Source organism: Spinacia oleracea, chromosome 5 (assembly GCF_020520425.1).
Source record: "Spinacia oleracea cultivar Varoflay chromosome 5, BTI_SOV_V1, whole genome shotgun sequence".
Lineage (NCBI taxonomy): Eukaryota > Viridiplantae > Streptophyta > Magnoliopsida > Caryophyllales > Amaranthaceae > Spinacia > Spinacia oleracea.
Genome location: NC_079491.1, coordinates 44,963,675 through 44,989,589, shown reverse-complemented (window position 1 = coordinate 44,989,589; position 25,915 = coordinate 44,963,675). Strand labels below are relative to the sequence as shown.

General features: G+C 38.7%; 2 protein-coding genes and 1 long non-coding RNA gene across 4 annotated transcripts; all 3 read right to left on the bottom strand.

Moving 5' to 3' along the window:
* Positions 1-224: 224 nt before the first annotated feature.
* Positions 225-4,228, bottom strand: LOC110781732 (replication protein A 70 kDa DNA-binding subunit B-like). 2 transcript variants are annotated; one of them, XM_056828708.1, is made up of 11 exons: positions 3,758-4,227; positions 2,550-2,702; positions 2,211-2,484; positions 1,943-2,039; positions 1,747-1,871; positions 1,581-1,662; positions 1,363-1,498; positions 1,136-1,293; positions 941-1,061; positions 644-867; positions 225-557 (listed from the first exon to the last, which is right to left on the bottom strand). In XM_056828708.1, the coding sequence occupies exons 1-9, from the start codon at positions 3,773-3,775 to the stop codon at positions 1,055-1,057; spliced, it is 1,050 nt and encodes a 349-aa protein (XP_056684686.1). In that variant the 5' UTR covers positions 3,776-4,227; the 3' UTR covers positions 225-557; positions 644-867; positions 941-1,054. The 2 variants fall into 2 exon arrangements, with proteins under 2 accessions (XP_056684686.1, XP_056684687.1); XM_056828709.1 differs by lacking the exons at positions 225-557; positions 644-867; positions 941-1,061; positions 1,136-1,293 and having other exon boundaries at positions 1,580-1,662; positions 3,758-4,228.
* Positions 4,229-5,507: 1,279 nt separating this feature from the next.
* Positions 5,508-10,123, bottom strand: LOC110779605 (uncharacterized). The gene is made up of 4 exons (XM_056829603.1): positions 10,063-10,123; positions 8,601-9,979; positions 8,102-8,134; positions 5,508-7,990 (listed from the first exon to the last, which is right to left on the bottom strand). The coding sequence occupies exons 2-4, from the start codon at positions 9,214-9,216 to the stop codon at positions 5,508-5,510; spliced, it is 3,132 nt and encodes a 1,043-aa protein (XP_056685581.1). The 5' UTR covers positions 9,217-9,979; positions 10,063-10,123.
* A 1,601-nt stretch (positions 10,124-11,724) lies between these two features.
* LOC130461022 (uncharacterized) lies at positions 11,725-13,678 on the bottom strand. Its single transcript, XR_008921313.1, has 2 exons — positions 13,495-13,678; positions 11,725-12,268 (listed from the first exon to the last, which is right to left on the bottom strand). It is a non-coding gene; the product is annotated as an uncharacterized lncRNA (long non-coding RNA).
* Between the last annotated feature and the right edge of the window lie 12,237 nt (positions 13,679-25,915).

Here is a 25,915-nt window from a genome sequence, read left to right as displayed (position 1 = left end):
TTTAAATATATACATTAAATATATTAAATATACGTTAAAATATATAAACAAAATGTATAAAATTACGGGGGATTACAGGTTTGCTATTGATGCATTATTTTAGAGGATATACCGAGCTTGTAATGTTAAATCCTCTGATATTGCCTGTGGAACTCAAAAATTTAACATGGCTACTATAAATGTTTGAAAACCTGTCTACCGTTTGTTGAGACTTTAGACTTTATTTTCCGGTGCTGTAAAATTGGAAAGAAGAGAGTGTTTGCCTCTACTTTTTGTTGTGCGATCTTCCTCGACAGAAGCTACCAACTCCTTGGCATGTTCATCTAGCCACATTATAGTTCTACCTACTTTGCTTATCTAAACATTCCGTTTTGTGATTTTATTTTAAAACACTTAACATAGGTCCCTGGTCCCTGGGCTGAGGTTTTTGAACTGTCTTCTTGTTGTTGTTTCATGAGCTTTGTCCCTGGTGCAGAAGTTGGTCGTGAAGTTGGACTGGTTCTGGATTTGTGTTTGTGCCTGCTGTTGTTATGGGTGTTTCCTCTGTTGTTGTGATGCTGTTTTTGAAAGGGTAGTGTTTGTGAGTGTAGTGTATAATAATATTAATTGTAGTATGTAGATATGTATTTGATAATGTCGTTACCTGTGCATTTTTTGCTTCTTTGGTGGTTGTCCCTCTTTTTTTATTTCTCTTAGTATCTCCTTTCCTCGTCGTTGTGGTGTTCTCTTCTCTTCCGTTTCAATATGGAATACCTTTATAGCTGTTAGTTCTTGTATGTATCCTTTGTCGTTGACTTTTAGTTTCATTGTACATTTCTTCCCAATGCATTGTTGGAGCTCTTTTGCGACCTTTTCTGGTCCATTGTCCTGCATATGCGATGTAGTCAGTATTTAAATTTTGTTTAGGGAGTGTTTTTTTTTGTAAGTAACGTAATGATACCTGGTTATAAATCTTCACCATTGATGTTATTGGTTTGCCAATGATTTTTTCCACGTCTTTGTCGAATATCCCCACAGTCATTGTTGCAATGCCATCATCAATAGTGGCAATTAATCAGTACCTGTGAATGGTTTTGTAAGAAATTAGGTATATTGGTTCAAGGGTGGGTAAATGTGGTTAGTTCATGTATCCCACCTGTCAATTGGAAACTCTGGGACGTCTTCGCATTTGTTGCAGTATTGATTCTCATCAATCTTTGATTTGCAATTGTTACATGACGTGTACATCCAGCCACACTCTTGGTCATGTATGGTTGCTATTTTTGCCACGCATGTATAAGTATTCTTGGCTTCCTGTATACATTGTTATAATAATGTCATCCCCCCTTGTGTTTTTGTATTATAAATTTATTGTAGTTGTACCTGGTTTTCTTCTCCTTCCATGTATATTTGTTGTAATTCTGTGATTGTTTTTCGATTCTTGGTCATCGCCTCCTCTAAGCTCTCTGGCTGAGTGACTTCAATATGGAGTATTTCTTGTAGTGGGACATCAGTCATGCTGTACAAAATTTGAAATAACTAATGTTTGTAGAAGTGGTTGTAGTTGATAATAATGAATTGCATTTTATATTGTTCTTACTTTTTTTTTGAAGTTTTCGACTTCTGGTATTTCTAAATTGATGTAGAGCTTTGTTCCTCCTGTAGAGTTGAGTTGGTAATTTCCTGCATTTACAGTGAGTTTTTTAGTTTTTGCAAATCATAGCTATTTGAGTATATTATTTTATAGTGTTTTGTGTTTGCACTCACCCTTGAACATTGTTACCCGAGTGGCTGTTATTATGACTATTTTTGGTTGGGCTCCATTTTCTGCTACGTCGTCTGCCACCAGATCTGCTTGTTGTCCCCATAGAGTTACTGCAATCTTGTTGGTCCTGTGGTGAAGCATATTTGGGTTTTTTTTTTGTTAGTATTCTTGGGTAATTTTTATAATCTTTTTGCTTACCTTTCATCTTGGATGTGTATCGTCCTTCTTTGATCCGTGTTGTTGTCGTGATTTTGAGTGATTTTGTTTTCTACGCCAATTAGTTGTCCTATTACCTCTGCACAGTTAGTAACAACACATTAGTTAGGTTTTTGTGTTAGCAGATTATTTGGTGGCCGTTAGTCATATTTTGTTTTATACACATGTCAATTACATATGTGTTTTCTTTTCATTGTGTTGTCCTCTATTTGTTGAGTAGACTGAAATTATACAATGAGTTGTTGTTTACCTGTAAGGACATCGATCTTGTTAGTTCGCTCAGATAGGTCGTCGATAGGGCGTAAGTTGAATTTGTGAAATGGGATTGCTGCTGAACTTTCTTCTTGTAACGTGACTGATGTGAATGAAGTGAACCAAATGATATACTCATTCTCCACTTGTAGTCGAGTCCTATTGTTCTTTCCCACATTGAAATGAGTCGTTGTATATATTCTTCCTTCTTGTAGTCGGTCCTTGAAATGACTGACTATTGCCTTTTTTACCAATGCTTGTATTTGGGATCCCTGGCATTTGCATGTCTTAGTACGTTTTTTTATTAAAGATAAAGTAGTTTATGGTAGTTCCATACCTGTTCATCTAGAAGCACCATGTCTATGGTATCCGGTGTTGGGTTTGTCGGTTTGTACCGGACTTCCCACATGCGTGTTACTCGTGCTGTTATTGTCCAGTCTCTTTTTGTTGTATCCAGTTCTGCAATATAGTTTTTGGTGGCTTCCATATCCTGCAATTCGAAGATGTGACATTATTTTTCTGTAATTAATCTTTCAAGGAACATACCTGATTTCTTTGTGTTGATGTGAAAGCAATTTGTCTTTGTGTATTATTATGTGTAGGTTGTAGACGAATTACCTAGGTGTCTTTGTAAAGTGGCTGAGTTCTTTTTGAAGTGTACTTTGTAGTGGTGGTTGTTTTTTGTGTGTTTTATATTTCGTTAGTTTCTTTTTATACTGGTTGTCTCTATTAAAACTTTAAATGTGTCATTCATTATCCTTTGGGGTGGGTAGTTTATTGGGTTTTTACTTTATTATTAAGTTTTGTTTTTTATTTGTTAATGGCGGTTATAATGTTTTTATGTGATTGCAGTTTCTGTGTGCAGTTATTGGGGAGTTATGTACATTGTAACTGGCGTATCTATTAACTATTTAGCTGTTTGAAATGTTATTCTTTGTCAGTTACCATAGTTTTTGTTTTGTTTGTTTACTGTTAAGTTTATTGTGTTTATTGGTTTTGAATTATGTTTTTATTGTGATGTAGTTAATATGTCATTTATTAATATGTTTGGACAGTTTTTGGTGTAATGGTTAATGATGATTAAAGGGAACATTGTTCTGAGTTATGGGATTTTACTTGGGTTGATGTGGGGGTTCGCATTGTAATAACTTAGATGGATGGGACCTGGGCCAGTATGTTTGTTTTTAAGGTGGTTTATTTGCTTTGTTGGGGTTACCATTCGGGGCAATTATATTCTAGAAACGGGCAGTATGTTTTTTTTAGGGTGGTTCATTTTTTTTGCTGGGGTTATCATAAGGAGGCCTTTATATTCTCTAAAGATTGTAGTTTGTAACCTGAGTGTCGTAAATGCTTTCCCCGGATTGGGGATTCTACATATGTGGTATTTTGTAGCCTCAGTTTTTTATCCATATTAATGCATATGGAGAGTTCATTCCCATAATATTAAGTTGGGCACCACCTTGTTACAGTAAGATTATTATAGCCAATGCTTTCTCCCCTTTAGTTGTATACGTATGTCTTAGTTCTGTGTATGGATGTACTTACCAAAGTTTTTGGTGTCATCGGGATTTATATCCTGGTTTGTGTGTTAGCTAACTCATCCTTCTGCGTTTGAATAGATGGCTGCAGAAAAAAACTTTAATTTTCAGCGGAATGCTCTTTTCCAGATTAGTGTTGTAGTGATTAATAGTTAAATACCTGTTGAACATTATGGCAAAGTGGTGATGCCTGCACCAAAGTTTCTTCCATATTTAGTCCAGGCGATGTTCTTCCAACACATGGTGATGAGATGTAGCTAGAGGCAGCAGGTGCTGAAGATTGAAGAACATGCGAGGATCCATTATTATTGTTGCTCCCTGCAGCTGTTGGCGCTTCAGCAAGAGCTTAAGTCCAACCCTCACTGCAAACAATGGTGGGTTAACAATGGACATAGTCTTTTAAATGTCAATTTTTGGACGCCAGTTACACTGCTACTAACAGAAAGGACGTCATTTCCATTGTCATGATGAGTAACACTTGTAATGATTAGACGACCAGCATTACTCATAATCTGTAACATAAAGATTTATACGTAATGAGATGCAAGGATAAATCAGTAATGTAGTGACTATTTTTTTTGGTTGTTATTGTAACATTTGAAGTCAAATCACCTGTAAGTGTGGTTAAAGAGTGGCCGAAGATGATATCCTACACCAAATAAACTATGGACTGATCAGTAATGGTTAAGATCTTCACTAAAAAAAGATGTTAATTAGACCTTCTTATGTTGCTCAGACTCCTGACCATTTAATTTGGCCTTTTGTCAGACTATGTTGGTTCTGTGATTAAGTGTACTGTTAGCCGGAAAAACAACTACATTTATATTCAGATGATTATTAAGGAGTGACTTACATTATCCCTGATGGAAGGGTTGTTGACCATAGGCAATTTTGTTTTTGCTCCAGCATTGTTTGTCTTATGTGCCTGTATAACCATAAACATTATGGACGTGAATGAATTCCTATAGATTTAACTGTCATGAAAAGGTAGCACAAAATGGGTAAAGTTATTAGATGACCAAGGAAAGTATATAAAACCAAAATATGATTGTGGCAAACAACAGGAACAACATGTGAAATCAATGAAATTCCACATTCATGTTAATAGTAATTTAACTTAGCAAGTTAAAGAAAGCAGGGGCACTCATATAAGTTGTGTGAAAAATACATTTGAAGTGTATTTGTATTAATTTCTGTAGAAGTCACAAACAATTGGAAACTACGCAGACACATTGCTTGTTGTCCTTATTTTTTTTCTTTCATACATTGTTAAAAATTTCTCTATAGACTACATTCTTTGTGACTGTACTATCTTCTGTACTGTCTCCATCAGGTCCTATACAAATTCGGAGACCTGATCGACACGTTACCCTAGAAACAGCCACATATAGTTGCCCGTGGCTGAAGACGGGCTCTGGCAAATATACACCCACACGGTTGAATGTTTGTCCTTGGCTCTTGTTTATTGTCATTGCGAAACATACCTTGACAGGGAATTGTCTGCGCTTCATAGTGAATGGTAGTGTGTGATTAGCTGGTGTCATCTCTACCCGCGGAATAGATACTCGTCCTCCCACATTTGTTCCAGTCAACACTTGTGCTTCAATCACAATTTGTTCCAACCGTGTTATGATGAGCCTTGTTCCGTTGCATAATCCTTCTACCTGGTTGATGTTCCTAAGTAGTATGATTGGGCACCCTACTTTTAGACGTATTTCATGATTTGGGATGCCAGGGAATTGGAGAGTGTTTAGGAATTATGTCGGGTATAGATCTTCATCAACTGATGTTCTATTTGCAAGTGGGCTTACTCTGTCAACACTTTTATATACTCCTTCTTCTCCATGGATCATAGAGAGTATGTAGTTATTGATGTCATCCACACAATCGTTTTTAGGCGCCAGTATTGCCCTTTCAGCTAGGTATTTGATGTCTGTGTACCTGTGAAGAAGGTCTGGGTAAATTTCTTCCACGAGGGCTGCCTTTTTGTCTGGATGGTCTTTTATCAGGAGGTCAGGTGGAATTTGAATCCAATTGGCCTCATCTTCCCGTGTTTTTGCAGTGGCATGGATTTGACCATCACCCACATCTAGGACCCACTTGCTGAAATTCTGCATTTCTTCTAATCCGACAATGTCTGAGCTTCCCCTCAATCTCATGTTTGTGGTTAGTTTGAACACGGTGAAATGAGGCCAAATTGTTGGCGACCTATTGACAGATGCATCTACAATCTCTGCTCTTCCTTTTCGCGGCACAACTGGTAGTATTTGTCTAAAATCTCCTCCTAATACCACTGTTTTTCCTCCGAAGGGCTTGTCATTTGTTTGCATAATATCACGTAAAGTACGATCCACTGCCTCAAAGGCATGCCTGTGGACCATGGGAGCTTCGTCCCATATTATAAGGCTTGCTTGTTGGAGGAGAAATGCCAAGTCCGAACCCTGCATTATCCGGCAACATGAGTTCTCGTTTAAATGTATCGGGATGCTGAAGCGTGAGTGTGCTGTCCTTCCACAATGAAGTAATAGTGCTGCGATTCCCGATGATGCGACTGCGATAACTATACGCCCCTCTGATCTAAGTCTTGATATTAAGGTGCTCCACAAATATGTCTTCCCTGTACCCCCGCTTCCATAAATGAAGAACACTCCTCCTGCTCTATTTTCTACTGCCTCGAGTATCTTGTGGTAGATTGTGCTTTGCTCTGGATTCAGCCCGACTTCGAGAGTAGATGCTTCATCTGCTAGCGTCCCCACATCATACATTTTCTCTTCCAATACCAACCTGTTTGTTGTTTGTTGCACCAAAGCCATGTCTGGGAATGGCATATTCCCATAGTTTGCACGACTCCGGTTATTTCGGTTGAGGATCAATTCAATGTCATATAATGCATAGTTTTGCACCTGGTTGGTCGTCAACATGATGTTGGGGGAATTAAACCGTTTGCGTTGCCTGTATAGCACATCATCTGATAGAAGCTCCCAGTTTTTATACCATAAGTCACTGGGGTTTGAGACTTCACAGAATATTAAAATTGTGACAAATAACTCTCTAAGCTGTGGGGCATGGGCCCAAGACGATGCTGCTTGTAAAGCTTCATGCCATTCAGTATCTCCTTCTAAAAGACCCATAGCATTGCAAGCTTCCTTGAAAGTGGCATACTCTATGCCGTTTACCGTTCTTATTTCCCCAAAGGTTGTGGATCCTGTAACTATATCCAGGAGCATGCGCAAGTAGTAAAGTTCCCCTGATGCTGGGTGCACATAGTATATTCTCCCTATTTTGAACCTGTCATCTCTTACTTTCCATCTCTTTTCCTTGGTTAGCCAGACCCATTCAGTTGGGAATTCATGGTATGTCAGTGTTCTTGCTTGTGGATACTTCTTGTTTGCTTCCATCCACCCGATGAGAGGTGTCTTGGCTGGTCCTACTCTTTCGAGGACTTCATCCAGATGCTCATGATCTTCAAACATCACTGTTTGTTCTTCCTTGAGGTGACAATTTAGGCGTTGTACTGGTGGGTATTTATATTGTATCGGGAAACCGAAAACCCTCCAACACGCGTCTGCAGCAGATACGTATCTGCATTGCAAGTATGATTGTATCTCGTCTTTTTGAGGTTCGTGGTTGCCTAGTTGTCCTCCCGGCATTGCATTTTCTGTAGCTTCTTGTATTGTTGCTAATGCCATGTCTGGACCTTTATTCATGTACTTGAACAGGTACTTGGTACATGTGTATTTGTTGCACACTTCAACATTGATGTGGGCTTGATACTTCACCAGCAAGTCCACATTGTACGGGACAATGAAAGTATTATCAATTGTGTGTCCATTCTTTGTTGTTGTCCTTCCATTGTTTCTTCTCATGTATGCCGGGTATCCGTCTTCACCAATAACAGTTTCGTTGTTGAAGTCTTTGGGGTAATATTTCGTACACCGGCCCCCATGCATACATGGACATTTTGGGTTCAAGTTACCGCATGGTCCATGTGTCATGTACTGGACTACTGCCTCGAATGCAATAGGGTCTAATTCCTGGTCCGGTAGTTCTGCTGAAATCAAGCGGTCGATGTCTGATGGTGTTCGAAGTTTATCTGCTTCATGCAAGAATAGCAGTATATGAACATGTGGAAGTCCTCTTTTTTGAAACTCGATTGTGTATATTGCTGCAAGGTGGTTAAAGGTTAGAATTGCAAGGTAGTTAAGTGTAAGAATTATTATTTCTTGTGAACTCTGATAACCTAATAAGATAGAATAACCCGATGAATGGAATAATTAAATCCCAAAACTTCACCCTTAGTTATAAACCCACTACCCTACCCTAATCTACGCTTACTACAATCCACATATACCCACTGGAACCATGTAATTGAATCTGCTAAAACCTGAAATACAGAATCTAAATCCAAACCACAAGCATGAATAAAATAGAAGTTTAAATCATAATAGAACCCCTAGCACTCAAGCTATAATCTTTCTCCCATTCAAACCTGTTTTTAACATGATATCAACCGTCAAATCTTCCACAATCAATTTCTTATAAAAAGCCTCAAAATCGATACTACTTATTTAGGCACTTTCATGCATCTGAAATCATCTTAAGAACATATTACTCTGCACTTTCAGCAAAGAGAATTCATGTACATTACATTCTAACTACTTCATTTTGAAGGCACTACAGTTTATTATCTGATTATGTAATTAATTTACTTCAGTACCGGATATATTATATCATAACATCTTCCATATCGGCCCGAAAATGAAATGTTGGTGGTGCATCCATAGGCTAAACATATTAAGTGTTAGATTTCTAATACACATATATAGTGAGGTAGTTAATTAAGTAATTACCTACTTTAGTGCGACCACAAATATTTCTTTTGGTAAGGTCCACCATAAGCTCATCAAGTTTAATCTTGAACACTCGAGCAATGATATCAGGTCGGTCTTCTGGTTTCTGTCCTGGGATCAAGGATAAAAATTCTCTAATCTCTGGCCACTTTGGATTACATGTCATAGTAATGAACAAATCTGGAGGGCCAGCCCATCTGCAAATAGCTAGGGCATCGTGGTAGTTTTGAATCATGAATCTCGGGCTTCCGGTGAAAGATGAAGGTAGTATAACGCGTTGTCCTACAGATGCAGGCGTTGTATCACCTCGAGAAACTGCATCCGTCAATCCACGTAGCACATCCTTTCTTAGTTTTTTTTGGTTGCTTCTTACCCATTCTAATCTTCCTTCTTGCATGCATGTGAAGGCGTCAACTTGTTGTTGCTGGTTAAGTCTTCCCAATTGGAATCTCGTCTTTGCCTCTTTTTCTCTTTGCTGAAAGCGGAAAGCATTATATTCTCTCACAGTCACTTTTGTTCTGACCCTTCTCTCAGTTTCTTTCCTATCATTATGTGGGATATCTGTTGTATATCCATCTTCTCCATAAGGGAAAAGAAGTGGATATTGCATTGCCATGAAACTCGGGTGAAGTTCGGAGATCCTCTTCAGACCAAAGTGCTTGTCCTCAATAATGACATCTCGAGGCCCTTTTTCAGTATCACCTGTACCCACTATCAACGCAGCGATCTCTGTAGAAGTAGGGAGGTTGTATTGTCTCCGATCTTTTGCCCTTGTTCCGATCAGTCGGATCTTCACAGGTTGTAAATCAGACTCGTGGAATCTTTCCTTGCCATTCGAAACACTTTTGCTAGTTCATTATGCTCATCAAACATCTTTGATAAGCCAGCTACTATGTCTCTGTCTAATTCTGCTTTTCCTTCTCCACTTCCAAGGCTGTTTATCCGGTTTGTTACTTCATTTTGTGTGTCATAAATATAAAGCTGGCTGAACCTAGGTTGTTGCCCTTCTGGCGGAAGCAACGACCCAAACTTATGATGGTTTTGACCATTTAATCTGAACACATACGTAGCATTTCCTCGGTTGATGCTGTTGTCAACCTTCCCTCCCATTGAAGTGAAAGCGTTGATGGAGTTGTACATCCTCCCTTTGACTTTGAAATCTTTTGACCGAGTGTCATTATTGTCAAGTAGATCCTTCAAAAATACAGGGGGGTCTCTTAATAGAGGTAACGTGACTTTGCCCTTTTGACAACATAAACTGTACTCAGCTACAACATTGTTTCTGTCCTTCCTCGCCCGTTCTTCATACCAAACTATAGCTTCACATTTTGGACACACTTCACTTGGGCCCCTAAAAGTCCAAGGTTCGGTGTATATTCCTGTGTGATGGTTGGGAACGTGTTAGGTTGATGAACTTGTTCATGTACGATTACATTGAAAATTTGACAGAATAATTACTCACTTGTATGTTTGGTAGGGTGAGCTATTTGTTGATGGTCGTACAGTTTCGAACTTTGTGTTTGTTGCATATCTGTGGTTTAAGAATGTGAGAATTGTGGAATGTGTTAATGAAAAAACAACCTACTTGAAACATGAGATATATTACTACTTTTTACCATTTTCGAATGTCGTGTTTTGATTTGCGGTCCGCTGTTGTGTGGCCATTGAAGTTGTCAGTTGTCTGGTGTCACTTTGACGGTTACGTTTTCTTGCACGGCTTGAAGTGGGTTGTATACTATTTGAGGTGGATGCAATGTCTAATACCAAATAAATAACATGTCAGACTTTGTGGTTTCAAAATTTAAAACATATGTCATGTTTTTGCAAAACAGTTTACTACCACTTACCAATGCTAGCGGTCAGGGCTCTGCTAACATCTCTTAGGGACGGTCCAGAGGCTGATGCGCGTCCATTTCTCCTTTGGTTAAGTATATGTCTTCGTAACAATCGAGCATGTTTTGCTTTGCCTTTAACATAATCTGTGTCCAGTCTGGCAGTTTGGGGTATAGGTTGTTGGCAATGAAATCCCAAAATTTGTGTTTGCTCAATATCTGTGTTTCAAAATGTGATTAACTACTGTTGGGGGAAAAAAACATTTAACATGACCTACAGTACTTTTTTTTTTTACCATTTGGAAATTCCGAGTTTTGGTTTACGACCCGTTGATTTGTACCTTCTGATGTTGTCAGTTGTTCATTCTCACTGTGACGACATTGTTCCCTTCCGCGACTTGGAGTAGGCTGTACACTTGTTGAGTTGGGTGGAGTATCTGAAACCAAACATATAAGTTTTCAGACTAATTTGTTACATTTTGTCAAACATGATAGCCATGTTGCGTCGTTTTAAATACACCCCTTACCAATTATTCCTGTCATGGGTCTTTTGACTGATCTTCTAACCTCTCTTAGGAACGATCCAGAGACTGATGCGCGTTGATTTCTCCTTTGGTTAACTATATGTTTTCTTAAAAATCGAGCATGTTTTGCTTTGCCTTTAACATAATCGATTTCCACTCTGGCAGTTAGGGGTATCGATTCTTGTCTACGAAATACCAAACTTTGTCTGTGCTCAATATCTGCATTCCAAAAGTTGAGTAGGGACATATGTAAATAAAACTCGGCTAAAATGAAACATGAGCTACAATACTACTTCATATCCTATGATACTTGTTGAGTTGGGTGAAGTATATAATACCATCTATATAAGAAATAAGAGTGATTGATACATTTGTTCAAATCTAACAGCCATGCTCTGTGTTTTAAAATTGACTTCTTACCAGTTACACCAGTCGTGGGTCTTCTGACTGATCTCCTAACATCTCTTGGGGACATGACCGAGGCTGATGCGCGTTGATTTCTCCTCTGTTTAAGTATATGTTTTCTTAACAATCGAGCATGTCTAGCATTTTGGATACCATCATCCATTTTCAATCTGCAAAAGATGTGCATAAAATTCATTTAGCATGGAGTACTACTACAGAGTATTTGACTTTGAAATTGATAGAAGTTAAAATGGCCATGAATTTTGATATGTATACGATAAGTAGAGATGGATAAATGTAAGATTCAATTGAGCAAAAATAAGATTGTAATTTCTATTATTCAATTGGACTGCAAACATAAAGTCGGCAAATTTTTAAAATAGATAACAATCCAACTAATATAGTTTGACTTTTGCACCAAACAAAAAAACTAATATACTTTGGCTTAGTAGATATTTTTCTACTTATTTAAATGCCCTAAATTTTGTAGATGTTGTCGGAAAATTCTATTCTCATCACAAACTTCAAAGTAGCTTCGCTTAAGATCATTGAAGCTCATCTCTTCCGTGGCTAGCTTAATCTCGGTTAAACGTCTTTTTCTCCTTTGTTGCATGCATACTTCATAGTTAATATCGTCTACATCGAAATTATATGTTTGTTGAATAATTTTCACTTCTTGTTTTGCTGCATCTTCAGAGGCTTGTGCAATGTCTTTGTGTAGTTTACTATAAACTATGATTGGTAAATCTTCCTTGTTCATTGTGAGCTTCACAACAACCTTGTACTTGTCTTTTTTGGCTTTGTAGTATTGTCTGTACAGGGGTCTAGGAAGACCATACCATTGAACAACTTGACCAAGCAACCCTGTGAAACTAATGGTGAAGAGTTTCCTGCCATTTTTCATTTTCTTTTTAAAAAAATGGAAATTTAAGTTAATGTTTAGTCCCTCAATGGGTTTGCATCTGTGACAAAATTAGGACATTATCAAAAACCAAAAGATACGAAATGCATAGGAGTTGAGATTTTTTTCCTATGTATATTATCGGAGACAAATATACTCATGGAAGGTGATTTCACTCCGTATGTCCCATAAACAACCAAATTGGAAAAGAAGGTGAATACTAAGTCCCTTGAATATACATTCTAGTCTTAATTATAATGTCAAATAAACACTTAAGTTGGGAATATATTAGGCTGAAGATGGTGATTATATTTACAATTTTCATCTTTAATTTGGTAATTGAATTAGTTTTAGACAAATCAAACAAAATCAATTAAAAGGAACACCATCTAAGAAGAATTAAGAAGTTGTTGCTTTTGAAGGTCTGTACAAGAACACCACCACATGATATGTTTAATTGAGTGTTTCCAATTCACATCACTCACCTGAACACTACAGTCCAATTCCAAAATTTCTTTCTCCAATGTTAGAACGGATACAAACTAAATATTCCTCTCTAAGCCTCGTAAGGAAATAATATCGCCAGGCCATCACTATAAAAAGATTCAGTAAAAAGAAGGATAAAAGAGCCAATGAACTCAGCGTAAAACAATATCATCAGCTATGTTAGACAGTCAAACTGTTAACATTGTTGTATTGTATCTGTTCAGTACCAAAACTCAACTTCATATCAGCTTCCTATAATTATGTTAAGTTGTTCAGTAGGGAGTATGTTAAACTTGTCAACTTTATTTTTTGGATAGGAAAGCTTCCTATAATTGGCAAAATAATTAGCAAACTGAACATGGTATCAAAATCAGTTTGAGTTTTGGGCCTTTAATCAGTTTATAACATGCTTTTTCAAGTTTAATTTGTTTACTAATCAGTAATCACTACTTCACTTCAAGGATTTTACAGAAACCATTTTGAATTTCATGTCTCCACAACCCTTTAGCAAAAGGCGAGAAGTTATATCAGGTAGCTAATAACTAAGTACCTACTCGTATATTGCAGCTACAGGGTATACATAGTACTATTTTGACCGACACTCTGGTACAGTTTCTGGGTAAGTTACAAACAAATGAAGTACATTATAGTCCTCTTTCTCAAAATATTAAAATCAAAATGATAATAAGTGCATAGTAGTCCAGAGATTTCAGGATGTTGCAAACAAAGTAGAGAAAAGGGATCACCTTTAAAAACGCCTGTCGGAATCAATGAACACCGAACGCTGGGGTACACGATCAAGAACCTGTGTCCAAAAACAAACTAAATACCAATTCCTGATATAAAAAAAAGGACAGAACCACCCAAAATAATATCACAGGGAGTCCAACTATTTAACATGGGTAATAAAAGTATAGCTTATCTTTGATGGATCATTGTTTATAACTCTCCCGGAGGACAAAATTAAGAATACTTTTTCAAATACTCTATACTATAATTAAATGGGGAAAAAAACAGGGCACAACTCAACACAGGAAACGCATTTTGAAAAGACTTGATTTGGCTTCACTATTCTCATCTTGATACACATTCAACCTCAATCTTACGCAACGAAACAAAGCTTCCACCCACACAATACAGACTACATGTTAACATACTACTATTATTCATCCTCAAATACATCAAATGCTCAACTAAATCGGTAAATCCAAATAGGAAACAGGAGGTAAAAAAAAGGTACCTGGGCCGATGTAGCTCACGGTCATAGCATTCCCGTTGTCATATCTACTGTGTTAAATAGGGTAAGAATTGGATTTAGAGATGAGAGTAGAAAAATCTGTGGCCGTTTGCGTTTATGAAGTGTAACCGACATAATTTACTAAATTATTAATGGAATTGGGAGGAATTAATTTATAAATAAAAGCTCTTGAAGAAGATGGTGGATTAAATAGAAGGTGGAATTGAAGCTCAGATTCAATTGAAGTTTGTGACAACCCAATTGAAGATGAAATAGGACATTGATGAGATTAAAGAATCAAGAAAGAATTAATGGAGAGATTAATATCTTGTAACTGATGAATTGAAGGATGATAAATGGAGGAGTGATTGAGATGGAGTAAATGGGAAGATGGCAATCGGGAAGTTTGGGATTTCCTTTTGCGCAGTGATGGGGTTTTGGTTTGCCTTTCTTTTCTTTCTTTTTTTTCTCTTTTTTTTTGTTTTTTAATTTAAATGGCATGATTATGATGTCATACAAGGATGACACATCCCTATTCATTTGATAACTGATGTCGTATGGTTTGCCATTATTCTCTTTTTTTCTTTTTCTTTTTTTAATGACATGAATGTATACCTAGTAGGATGACACGTCCCTTTTGTTTTTTCTTTTTTAATGAATTAGGAGGATGTAGTAAGCTGGACATGTGGCAATAGGTAAGTGGCATGATTTAGGAAGTAATAGGATGGACACGTGGCAATAGGTTTGGTTTGGCATGATTTAGGAAGTAATAGGATGGACACGTGGTAATAGGTTTGGTTTCCTTTTTTAAATACTAGGTATAGATGTTAGGAAGGGAGACTCAATATGGTTTAACCTTTTAACTTGCAGAACGACACCAAGCATTAGGACCGATTCTATGGATAAGACAACTAAGACTTAGGATTTGGATTGTACTTTGGCATAGCCTAGTCTAGACTCTGATTTATTCATTTTCTATTTGAACATTTATTTTTTCTTGAAGACTTTATTCGAACATTATTTTTTGAATACTTCGCCCATGTGACATTCATAATTATTAGCATGTTCGGTTTTTAGTGCCGAGCATTGTCGTCGTAGGAGGCCTAACAACGACGCAAAGAGTTATTAATTTTTTACGAGTCACTTTTTAAATCGAGTGCTTTTCTTACGCCCTCGTAGCAATTTTTGAAAAGTCTTTTTTTTTTGCTACGTATATATTTTTTTATGCGCGGGCACCGAGGCTGCTGTGCCTGACCAAAAGGCCAGGCAGCAACTTCGGCTTCTATCGTAGATCCAACACATGCCCCGGTCGAGGTAGTGTCTTCAACGGACGAATTTCGCTCAAGAGGCCAACTCGCAAGTGCAAGCCAAGGGGGCAGGCAGGCGAGAGGGACCTAATGGGCGAGCGATTGGGTTCGGGATAGGTGTACTACCTGCACAAGTACCGAGTGGGAAACATGCGCGGCGTATGCACCCCCCTATTGGCGAAAAAAGGTATCCTTAGTCCCAACTCCCGAGGGAGCCGAGATTCGTTATGATGTTCTGCCCGTTCACATTAATATGCTGATTTTCAGGTCGTCCCAACTTGATGGGGAAATAAACGCGGGGTAGGTGAAGGAAATAATGCCCTTGGTCCAAGTATGCATTCTATGTTAAGTCTAATAAATGCGGTTCAGTATTAATTAACAAGTTAATAATTCAGTGAGATCAAGTGAGCTGAATGCCTAGCTAGAGGCCGCTTCAGTTCAAGTGGAATTAATGATATTAATCCACAGCTTACTCTTGACTGAACCCGTAGGGTCACACAAATAGTACGTAAACGGATCAAGTATTTAATGGCATTAAATACTCCATCTATGAATATTCGGAACCGACGGATCTTGGTTTCAGTGGGAGCTAAGATCGTCACAGGCAAGAAATGAATACTCCGGAAACGATGATATTGCCGGAAACGGAAATATGGATCGTATCGGAAATATAAAATATTATCCAAGTCGTAGATGTTGCCGGAAACGGAAACATGGTACGTATCGGAAAATATTATCGGAAATGGAAATATTGCCAGAATCGGAAATATTGCCGGAAACGGAAATATTGTCAGAATCGGAAATATTACCGGAATCGGAAAATAATTCCGGAAACGGAAATATTAAATATTTGTTCAAAACGGAAATTAATTCCGGAATCGGAAATATTAAATATTGTTCGTATCGGAAATGAATTCCGGAATCGGAAAATTTAATCGGAAGCGCATCGTACGAATAAGCATCGGACGAGGCCTGCCGGACGAGGCCCAGCACGAAGCCAGGCCATCGCCCAGCAAGCCAAGCGCGCCGCACAAACAGCCACGCCAGGCCCAGCGCAAGGCCAGGCCCAGCAGGCTGCGCAGCGCGCACAGCACGCGCAGCGCGCAGCGCGCGCGGGCGCTGCGTGGGCTGCTGCTCGCGCGCACGCATGGGGCCCATCGTGGCAGCCGTGCGTGTGTGTGCAAGTGTTTGTGTTCGTGCACGTTTCCTAAAACATGCAGAGTTCGGTTAATGATTAAATTCCTAATTCTATTTGATAAATTAATTAAATTAGAGTTCTTGTAGGATTCTAGGTTTAATTAATTTGTATCTGAATAGGATTTCGATTCCCTTTCCATACCCCTATAAATATGAGGCTAGGGCTCACAATTTATAACAAGTTTCAAAGTATTCAAAAGTGAGTTTTTTGAGAGAAAATTAAAACACACATCTTGCTCATAAAAGTGCCGAAATTTTCTAGTACCTTAAGGGCGATTCTAGTTGGTCAATCTTAAGGCGGATCCGGACGTGCTGTGGACTATCTACGGAGGGACGACACTTGGAGTCCTAAAGACTTGTTCTTGTTCGGTTCGGGCGCAGCTAGGGAGGGCACGCAACAAAGAGTATGCATCTAAATTATGCTATATGATTATGTGTAAATAATATGTTGTCCTGGGTTAATGGTTGTTTCCGCATGATCTATGTAATGTCATATGTATCATAACCTAACAGTGGTATCACGAGCCCCTTATTATTTTCATAATCTAAATTGCATGAACATGGTTAAATATTACAAATTTGCAAGAATTAAAAGGGGTGATTAATTTTCGTAATTGTTAATTAATTGCAAATTGCGTTTATTTAATTATACGTACGCAGTTTTTCGGCAGTTTCTTCGTTACTCATCCGAATTGAGTGATTTTTGTGTCAATTCCGCATGTAAAAGGCATTCTAAAATTTTGACAAAAATAATATTTTTCTGCCGAACCCAGAATTCTCAAATTCGAAGCCTAACTATGACTTTTCGAAGGTTTTAGTTTTTCGAATGCAAAATTTCGTAAATTTAAGATGTTAAATTAAATATTTGCGATTCTTGTTGATAAATCTTGAATTTTTGATTGACCTACTGCATATGTTTAACAAGTTTGAATGCCTAGTCTTGTTAATTATGCAATCTAATTTGTAATTATGATTAATTTGTTGAAAATAAGAATAATTTAGAATTAATTTGATTTTCATAATTAATTGTAATTTAATTAGAAACCTATGATTAAAAACCACCATAAAAATTGTAAATTTATGATAAATTTTAAATTTTTATGACCTAGACTTGAATCCATAACAATCGGAAATCAATTGGATAATAAATTTTCGATTTTTTCGCCCTAAAATTATGAAATTAATATTATTTATTAATTTGTCATTAATTTTAAATATAAATTTTAAATTTTTTATGCGATTCGTTCATAAAACTTGCACGCACGAAGCAATGGACGCTTCGTGTTACCCTTAAGGGGTGTTGTATAATGCGGGCATGCGACGACGAGCAAGGGAGCTCGTCGCCCGTGCGGCACGAATGCAATGAGCAAGGGCGTAGTGCACGAGCACAAGGCAGCAGCCCTGCCTTGTGTCATGTGCCACGAGCAATGGACGAATGGGCATGGGCGAAGGGCGAGCCAAGGCAGTCGCGTGTGGGCAGCAAGCGAGCTGCGCCACAGCGCGCGCTGCCTCGCACAAGAGCGCGCAGCCTCGCGCGCAGCGAGCGCAAGCTCGCGTGCCACGAGCGCTGCGCCCAGCATTGCTCGCCCGCCCAGCGAGCGATGTCGCGCGCCCAGCGAGCGATGTCGCGCGCCCAGCGAGCGATGTCGCGCCCGCACTGCGAGCGATAGCTCGCGTGCGATGAGCGCTGGCGCGCGCAGCGAGCACCAATGCGTGCGGAGGCTTGCGATGGGGATGCAGCAGCTATGCGACGAGCGCATGGGCTGCGCACACATGGCCAGCAATGGCTGTGTGCGTGCGGCCCATGGGCGTGCAACGCGTAGGGTGTTTGCGTTACGATTAAAGATCGTTTTGAATGTTTAATTTGAAAATTCCAGTTCACGTAATTTTAATTAATTTTAAAATTAATAATTTAAATTATTTTCTTGGATTTTAATTTTGAATATTGTAATTATAATAAATTTTATTTATTCTAATTATTTTACTAAAATTAAAATCATGAATTAATTTAAATACGACTGAAATTAAATTAAATTTTTGGATTCAATTATAAATTTATATGAGCTTTAAATTTTAATTAAATTTGTATGTTTCCGGTTAGACTAGAAATACATTTTTATGTTTAAAATTAGTAAAGCATATAAATTTATTGGTTTAAGTGGGAGCACTTTTTAGTCATAAACTCTTGATTAGGTCTACAAATCCTTAAGGTTAAAACAACTTGATTAGAATTAATAAGGACTGAATAATTGGTAGATTATTGGTGCCCTTGATTAATTGCTGCAAATGTTTACGTGATGCATAATGTGTTTTACTAACCAGCTATGTGGGCCATTCATGATAATGAATGGGTGAATGGTATATATTGTATATGTACTGTTTTGCAGGTTATGAAGTGACTAGTATGGCCCAAATAGGATAGAAAATATGGTCTGCGTACCATTAATTTGAATGTAATTGGTCTAAAGTACCAAAGTTGTTTTTCAATTCAAATATGGTCTGCGAACCATCAAATAGTTGTAATTAGTTATAGCTTATCCTATTTGAAGAAAATGGTGCCTCCCACGGAGATTTTCAAGACGGACTTTGAAGTCAAAGCTTCAAGATGAAGTCGGGCCATACTAGATCACATTTATCTTATGCATGCTTTAAGTTATTTATTGTTTTAAATATGTCTTAAAATGCATGAGATCAAAAGCTTGATTATGTTGCATGATTAAGGATTTTAGTTCACTTAAAATCTAACCAACATAGTAAGAGCCTTAAGTTCCAAACTTAAAAATTGAGTTAAAAGGTGCCATGCCAAAATATACACTTGCTTGGATATCCTTTACATCAATCTAGTAATAGTTTTCGCTCAGCGAGGTGTTACTTATTGGTCCTAAAGGGGCAAGGTACACAAATAATTGTGAGTACATGTTAGTTTTGGTGAAACTCAACGATATAAGTAAGGAGTCCTTTTATGTCGTGGCAAATTCGATAGGTTTACCTAATAAGTTCTTAGACGTACCTATCAACCAAGAATAGTTTCTAGACTATTAGCAAAAGGCTTTTGCTTACCTAAGATGTTCTAGGATTAAGTCGACAAACTGTGCTTAGTTCTTCAATGATTTTAGGATCTTGGAATCATTTTATTCACACCTGCCGGAACACATAATTTGAATAAAATGCTTAATAAACATTGAATTATGCATGTATGCTAGAATTTAAGTTTATTAAGAGAAACTGTGAATGGTTATTTATTTGTTTATTCTTTTCAATTGTAGTTTTTAATATGGCAAACAACAATTCATTCAACATTCGATCAATTCTCGAAAAGGAGAAGTTGAACGGGAAAAACTTCCTTGACTGGCAAAGGAACTTGCAAATAGTTCTTATGCAGGAAGAAAAGGAGTATGTCCTAGATGAGGCGATGCCCGAAGCTGCAGGCGACGGGGTCACTCAGGCAGCCCTCAATCGTTGGATTGATGCCAACAAGGATGTGAAATGTCTAATGCTCGCCACCATGAGTGCGGATCTGCAGAAAACGTTCATCAACTCAGATGCTTTCACAATCATCAGTGAGTTGAAGAACATGTTCCAAGATCTGGCTCGAGTCGAAAGATTCGAGACTCATAGGCAAATTCTTGAGACCAAGCTTAAGAAAGGCGAGCCCGTAAGTCCACATGTTCTCAAAATGATTGGACTCATTGAGAATATGAGTCGGCTGGATCAGCAATTTTCTCAGGAAATGGCTATAGACACCATCCTCCATTCTCTTCATAGCGGGTATGATCAGTTCAAACTGAACTACAGTATGAATAGTCTGGACAAAACGCTCACTGAGCTTCACGGTATGCTGAAGACCGCTGAAAAGATGCTCAAAAGTGATAAGCAGGATGTGCTTATGGTGCGTGGGGGCAAGTTCAAGAAATCTGGAAAGAAGAGGAATGCTAAGAAAGGTGGCAACAAGGCCAGCCCAACTAAGCAAACTGGCGCCAAATCTGCAAAGAGGAAGGTCAGTCAACCCACTTCTGAATCCGAATGCTTCTACTGCAAGAAGAAGGGGCATTGGAAGAGAGATTGCTTGAAGCTAAAGGAAGATCAGAAGAACGGAACAGTCGTTCCATCTTCAGGTATTTTCGTTATAGACTGTATACTTGCTAATTCAACTTCTTGGGTATTAGATACAGGTTGTGGCTCACACTTATGTTCCAATCCACAGGGACTAAGAAGAAGTAGAGAGTTAAGCAAGGGTGAAGTCGACCTACGAGTGGGAAATGGAGCACGGATTGCTGCATTAGCCGTAGGAACTTACTATTTGTTGTTGCCCTCCGGGCTAGTTTTGGAACTGGAAGAATGTTTCCATGTTCCAAGTCTTACTAAAAACATCATTTCAGTTTCTTGCTTAGATGCTAAGGGATTTTCCTTTATAATAAAAGACAATAGTTGTTCGTTTTATTTTAAAGAGATGTTTTATGGATCTGCTAGATTAGTCAATGGACTTTATTTATTAGATCACGACAAACAAGTATATAACATAAATACCAAAAAGGCCAAAAAGGATGATTCAGATCTCACCTATCTGTGGCATTGTCGATTAGGCCATATAAACTTGAAACGCTTAGAAAGACTTCAAAGGGAAGGAATTCTAGAACCATTTGACTTAGAGAATTATGGTAAATGCGAATAATGTTTACTTGGCAAAATGACAAAGCAACCTTTCTCTAAAGTTGGAGAAAGAGCAAATGAACTATTGGGTTTAATCCATACAGATGTATGTGGACCAATGAGTACAAATGCTAGAGGTGGTTTCAGCTACTTTATCACTTTCACTGATGACTTCAGTAGGTATGGTTATGTCTACCTAATGAAGCATAAGTCTGAATCCTTTGACAAATTCAAGGAATTTCAGAGTGAAGTAGAGAATCAATTAGGCAAGAAGATTAAGGCACTGCGGTCTGATAGAGGCGGTGAATATCTGAGCTATGAATTTGATGACCATCTGAAAGAATGTGGAATTCTATTAGAATTAACTCCTCCTGGAACACCACAATGGAACGGTGTGTCAGAACGGAGGAACAGAACCTTGCTAGACATGGTCAGGTCAATGATGGGTCAGGCCGAACTTCCATTAGAATTTTGGGGACATGCACTAAATACAGCTGCACTCAGTATAAATAGAGCTCCGTCTAAAGCTGTCGAAAAGACTCCATACGAATTATGGTTTGGAAAGCCTCCAAATGTGTCTTTTCTTAAGATTTGGGGATGTGAAGTATACGTCAAACGATTAATTTCAGACAAACTTCATCCAAAATCTGACAAATGTATCCTTGTGGGCTATCCAAAGGAAACAAAGGGGTATTACTTCTACAATACATCTGAGAACAAAGTGTTTGTTGCTCGAGATGGTGTCTTTTTGGAGAAGGATCACATTTCCAAAATGACAAGTGGGAGAAAAGTAGACCTCGAAGAAATTCGAGTCGAACAACAAACTCTAGAGAATGCTCAAGATGACATTCAGGATGAAACTCAGAGATCTTTAGAAGAATCTGGTGAGAATCATGGTCAATCTAGTAATGTTACCCCGCGTAGATCGCAAAGATATAGATCTCAACCGGAAAGGTACTTAGGTATTTTGACGAACGAGAGCTATGACGTTCTATTACTTGAAAGTGATGAACCTGCGACTTACAAACAAGCTATGACGAGCCCTAGCTCCAAGCAATGGCAAGAAGCCATGCAATCTGAATTAGACTCCATGTCTGAAAACCAAGTATGGGATTTGGTCGATTTGCCAGATGGCTACCAAGCCATTGGAAGCAAATGGGTTTTCAAACTGAAAAAGGACTAGGATGGGAAACTTGAAGTTTTCAAAGCTAGATTGGTCGCAAAAGGTTACAGGCAAGTCCACGGTGTGGATTACGATGAAACCTTTTCACCAGTTGCAATGCTAAAGTCTATTCGAATAATGTTAGCAATCGCTGCATATTACGATTACGAAATATGGCAGATGGATGTCAAAACTGCTTTCTTAAACGGCGTTTTAACAGAAACTGTGTTTATGACACAGCCTGAAGGTTTTGAGGATCCAAAGAATGCTAAAAAGGTATGCAAGCTAAAGAAGTCAATCTACGGATTGAAGCAGGCATCCAGGAGCTGGAATATACGTTTTGATGAAGCAGTCAGTGACTTTGGTTTCATCAAGAACGCGGACGAATCTTGTGTATACAAGAAGGTCAGTGGGAGCAAAATTGCTTTCCTAGTATTATATGTCGACGACATATTGCTTATCGGAAATGACATTCCTATGTTGAACTCTGTCAAGATTTGGCTTGGGAAATGTTTTTCGATGAAGGATCTAGGAGAAGCACAGTACATATTGGGCATCAAGATTTACAGAGATAGATCTAAAAAGATGATTGGACTTAGTCAAAGCACTTATATCAATAAGGTGCTTGATAGGTTCAAGATGGCGGACTCCAAGCGAGGCTACCTACCCATGTCTCATGGAATGACTCTAAGCAAGACTCAGTGCCCAAAAACACTTGATGAGCGTAGACGAATGAATGGGATTCCATATGCATCATTGATTGGTTCAATAATGTATGCTATGATATGTACACGCCCGGATGTTGCGTACGCACTCAGTGCTACGAGCAGATACCAGTCAGACCCAGGAGAGGCGCATTGGACTGCTGCCAAGAACATTCTGAAGTACCTGAAAAGGCACAAAGATGACTTCCTGGTCTATGGTGGAGATGATGAATTAATTGTTAAAGGCTATACGGACGCAAGTTTCCAAACCGACAAAGATGATTTTAGATCACAGTCTGGGTTTGTCTTCTGCCTCAACGGAGGAGCAGTAAGCTGGAAAAGTGCTAAGCAAAGCACCATTGCGGATTCTACAACTGAAGCGGAGTACATTGCTGCACATGAAGCAGCAAAGGAAGCTATATGGCTAAGGAAGTTCATAGGAGAACTTGGTGTAGTCCCCTCCATTAAAGGACCAATAGCCCTGTATTGTGATAATAACGGAGCTATTGCACAGGAAAAAGAGCCTAGACACCACCAGAGAGTCAAGCATGTACTTCGTAGATTTCACCTTCTACGAGAGTTCGTTGAAAGAAAAGAAGTCGAGATAAGCAAAATTGGAACTGATGACAACATATCAGATCCATTAACTAAACCTCTGCCGCAGGCGAAGCACAACTCGCACACTGCAGCTATGGGAATCAAGCATATTGGAGAATGGCTTTGATGTCTCTGTTTAATGTTTTAAAGTTTTAGAGTTTAAATCTTTGTAAAACATTATTGGTTAATCATTCACAATAAATGAAATGAATTCATTTTTCCATTTAATTTATGGTTTATTAAATGATGAGTCCCTTCAATTTGACGATATATTCAAGATAGACTGTCAGGACCAGTCCTGTGACTAAGAAATGTCTATCAAGTGAACTTGAATGTCAAAGGTTGAAAATGGTCCCTAATCGGAGTTTTCTATAAAATTGGACGCATAGAAAACGTTAGACGATTAGAATGCAAGATGACTAGTAGTTCTGTTTCTTGAACTATGTGGACATGGCAATGTCATAATCATTTGCATAGATACTTACTTTGGGAAGACTAGTATCGGACAAGACCTATGAAACTTTACTGTAAGAGATGAAAATCTGTCATGAGTAAATTTCATTAAATTATTAGACACTAAATCCTCAATACCTGAGTGATTTGAGATTACTTGTTTGAGAACTGGTTGCTTTGACGTTGACCAACCGTCGCACCGTAAAAGGAGGCTATAAAGGCAACGCTCAGGTAATCACCTATCAAACGAAGTCTAATCTCAAGATCGCAAGATTGGGATTGTCCTCCCATAAATCGGGATGAGATGCTTAAAAGTTGTATCAGGCCACTCGGAGAGCTAGAAACTGTGAAATGCATGGCCGTGCTCGGATGAATCATAGGCTATGATTATCTGTTTATTTGATCAGTTGAACTCTGAAACCGAGGAACACCTCTGGACGTAATAAGGATGACAACTCTTACCTTATGTTCAAGAGCAAGCATCGAGCGACAAAGGAATTAGGAAATGCACACTTGTCCCTAAGGACAAGTGGGAGACTGAAGGAAATAATGCCCTTGGTCCAAGTATGCATTCTATGTTAAGTCTAATAAATGCGGTTCAGTATTAATTAACAAGTTAATAATTCAGTGAGATCAAGTGAGCTGAATGCCTAGCTAGAGGCCGCTTCAGTTCAAGTGGAATTAATGATATTAATCCACAGCTTACTCTTGACTGAACCCGTAGGGTCACACAAATAGTACGTAAACGGATCAAGTATTTAATGGCATTAAATACTCCATCTATGAATATTCGGAACCGACGGATCTTGGTTTCAGTGGGAGCTAAGATCGTCACAGGCAAGAAATGAATACTCCGGAAACGATGATATTGCCGGAAACGGAAATATGGATCGTATCGGAAATATAAAATATTATCCAAGTCGTAGATGTTGCCGGAAACGGAAACATGGTACGTATCGGAAAATATTATCGGAAATGGAAATATTGCCAGAATCGGAAATATTGCCGGAAACGGAAATATTGTCAGAATCGGAAATATTATCGGAATCGGAAAATAATTCCGGAAACGGAAATATTAAATATTTGTTCGAAACGGAAATTAATTCCGGAATCGGAAATATTAAATATTGTTCGTATCGGAAATGAATTCCGGAATCGGAAAATTTAATCGGAAGCGCATCGTACGAATAAGCATCGGACGAGGCCTGCCGGACGAGGCCCAGCACGAAGCCAGGCCATCGCCCAGCAAGCCAAGCGCGCCGCACAAACAGCCACGCCAGGCCCAGCGCAAGGCCAGGCCCAGCAGGCTGCGCAGCGCGCACAGCGCGCACAGCACGCGCAGCGCGCAGCGCGCGCGGGCGCTGCGTGGGCTGCTGCTCGCGCGCACGCATGGGGCCCATCGTGGCAGCCGTGCGTGTGTGTGCAAGTGTTTGTGTTCGTGCACGTTTCCTAAAACATGCAGAGTTCGGTTAATGATTAAATTCCTAATTCTATTTGATAAATTAATTAAATTAGAGTTCTTGTAGGATTCTAGGTTTAATTAATTTGTATCTGAATAGGATTTCGATTCCCTTTCCATACCCCTATAAATATGAGGCTAGGGCTCACAATTTATAACAAGTTTCAAATATTCAAAAGTGAGTTTTTTGAGAGAAAATTAAAACACACATCTTGCTCATAAAAGTGCCGAAATTTTCTAGTACCTTAAGGGCGATTCTAGTTGGTCAATCTTAAGGCGGATCCGGACGTGCTGTGGACTATCTACGGAGGGACGACACTTGGAGTCCTAAAGACTTGTTCTTGTTCGGTTCGGGCGCAGCTAGGGAGGGCACGCAACAAAGAGTATGCATCTAAATTATG

Bases quoted from the DNA above. Each gene is read 5' to 3' on its own strand.
- LOC110781732 (XM_056828708.1), bottom strand. The intron at 2,485-2,549 runs GTATGGAACTAC...TGCAAATGCCAG, and splicing joins TGGTGCTTCTAGATGAACAG to GGATCCCAAATACAAGCATT. The intron at 1,499-1,580 runs AGTAAGAACAAT...AATTTTGTACAG, and splicing joins GTCGAAAACTTCAAAAAAAA to CATGACTGATGTCCCACTAC.
- LOC110779605 (XM_056829603.1), bottom strand. From the start codon at position 9,216: ATGGCAATGCAATATCCACTTCTTTTCCCTTATGGAGAAGATGGATAT. The intron at 8,135-8,600 runs GTAATTACTTAA...TCTGTATTTCAG, and splicing joins TTGTGGTCGCACTAAAGTAG to GTTTTAGCAGATTCAATTAC. The intron at 7,991-8,101 runs GTATATGTGGAT...CTATCTTATTAG, and splicing joins CAATTACATGGTTCCAGTGG to GTTATCAGAGTTCACAAGAA.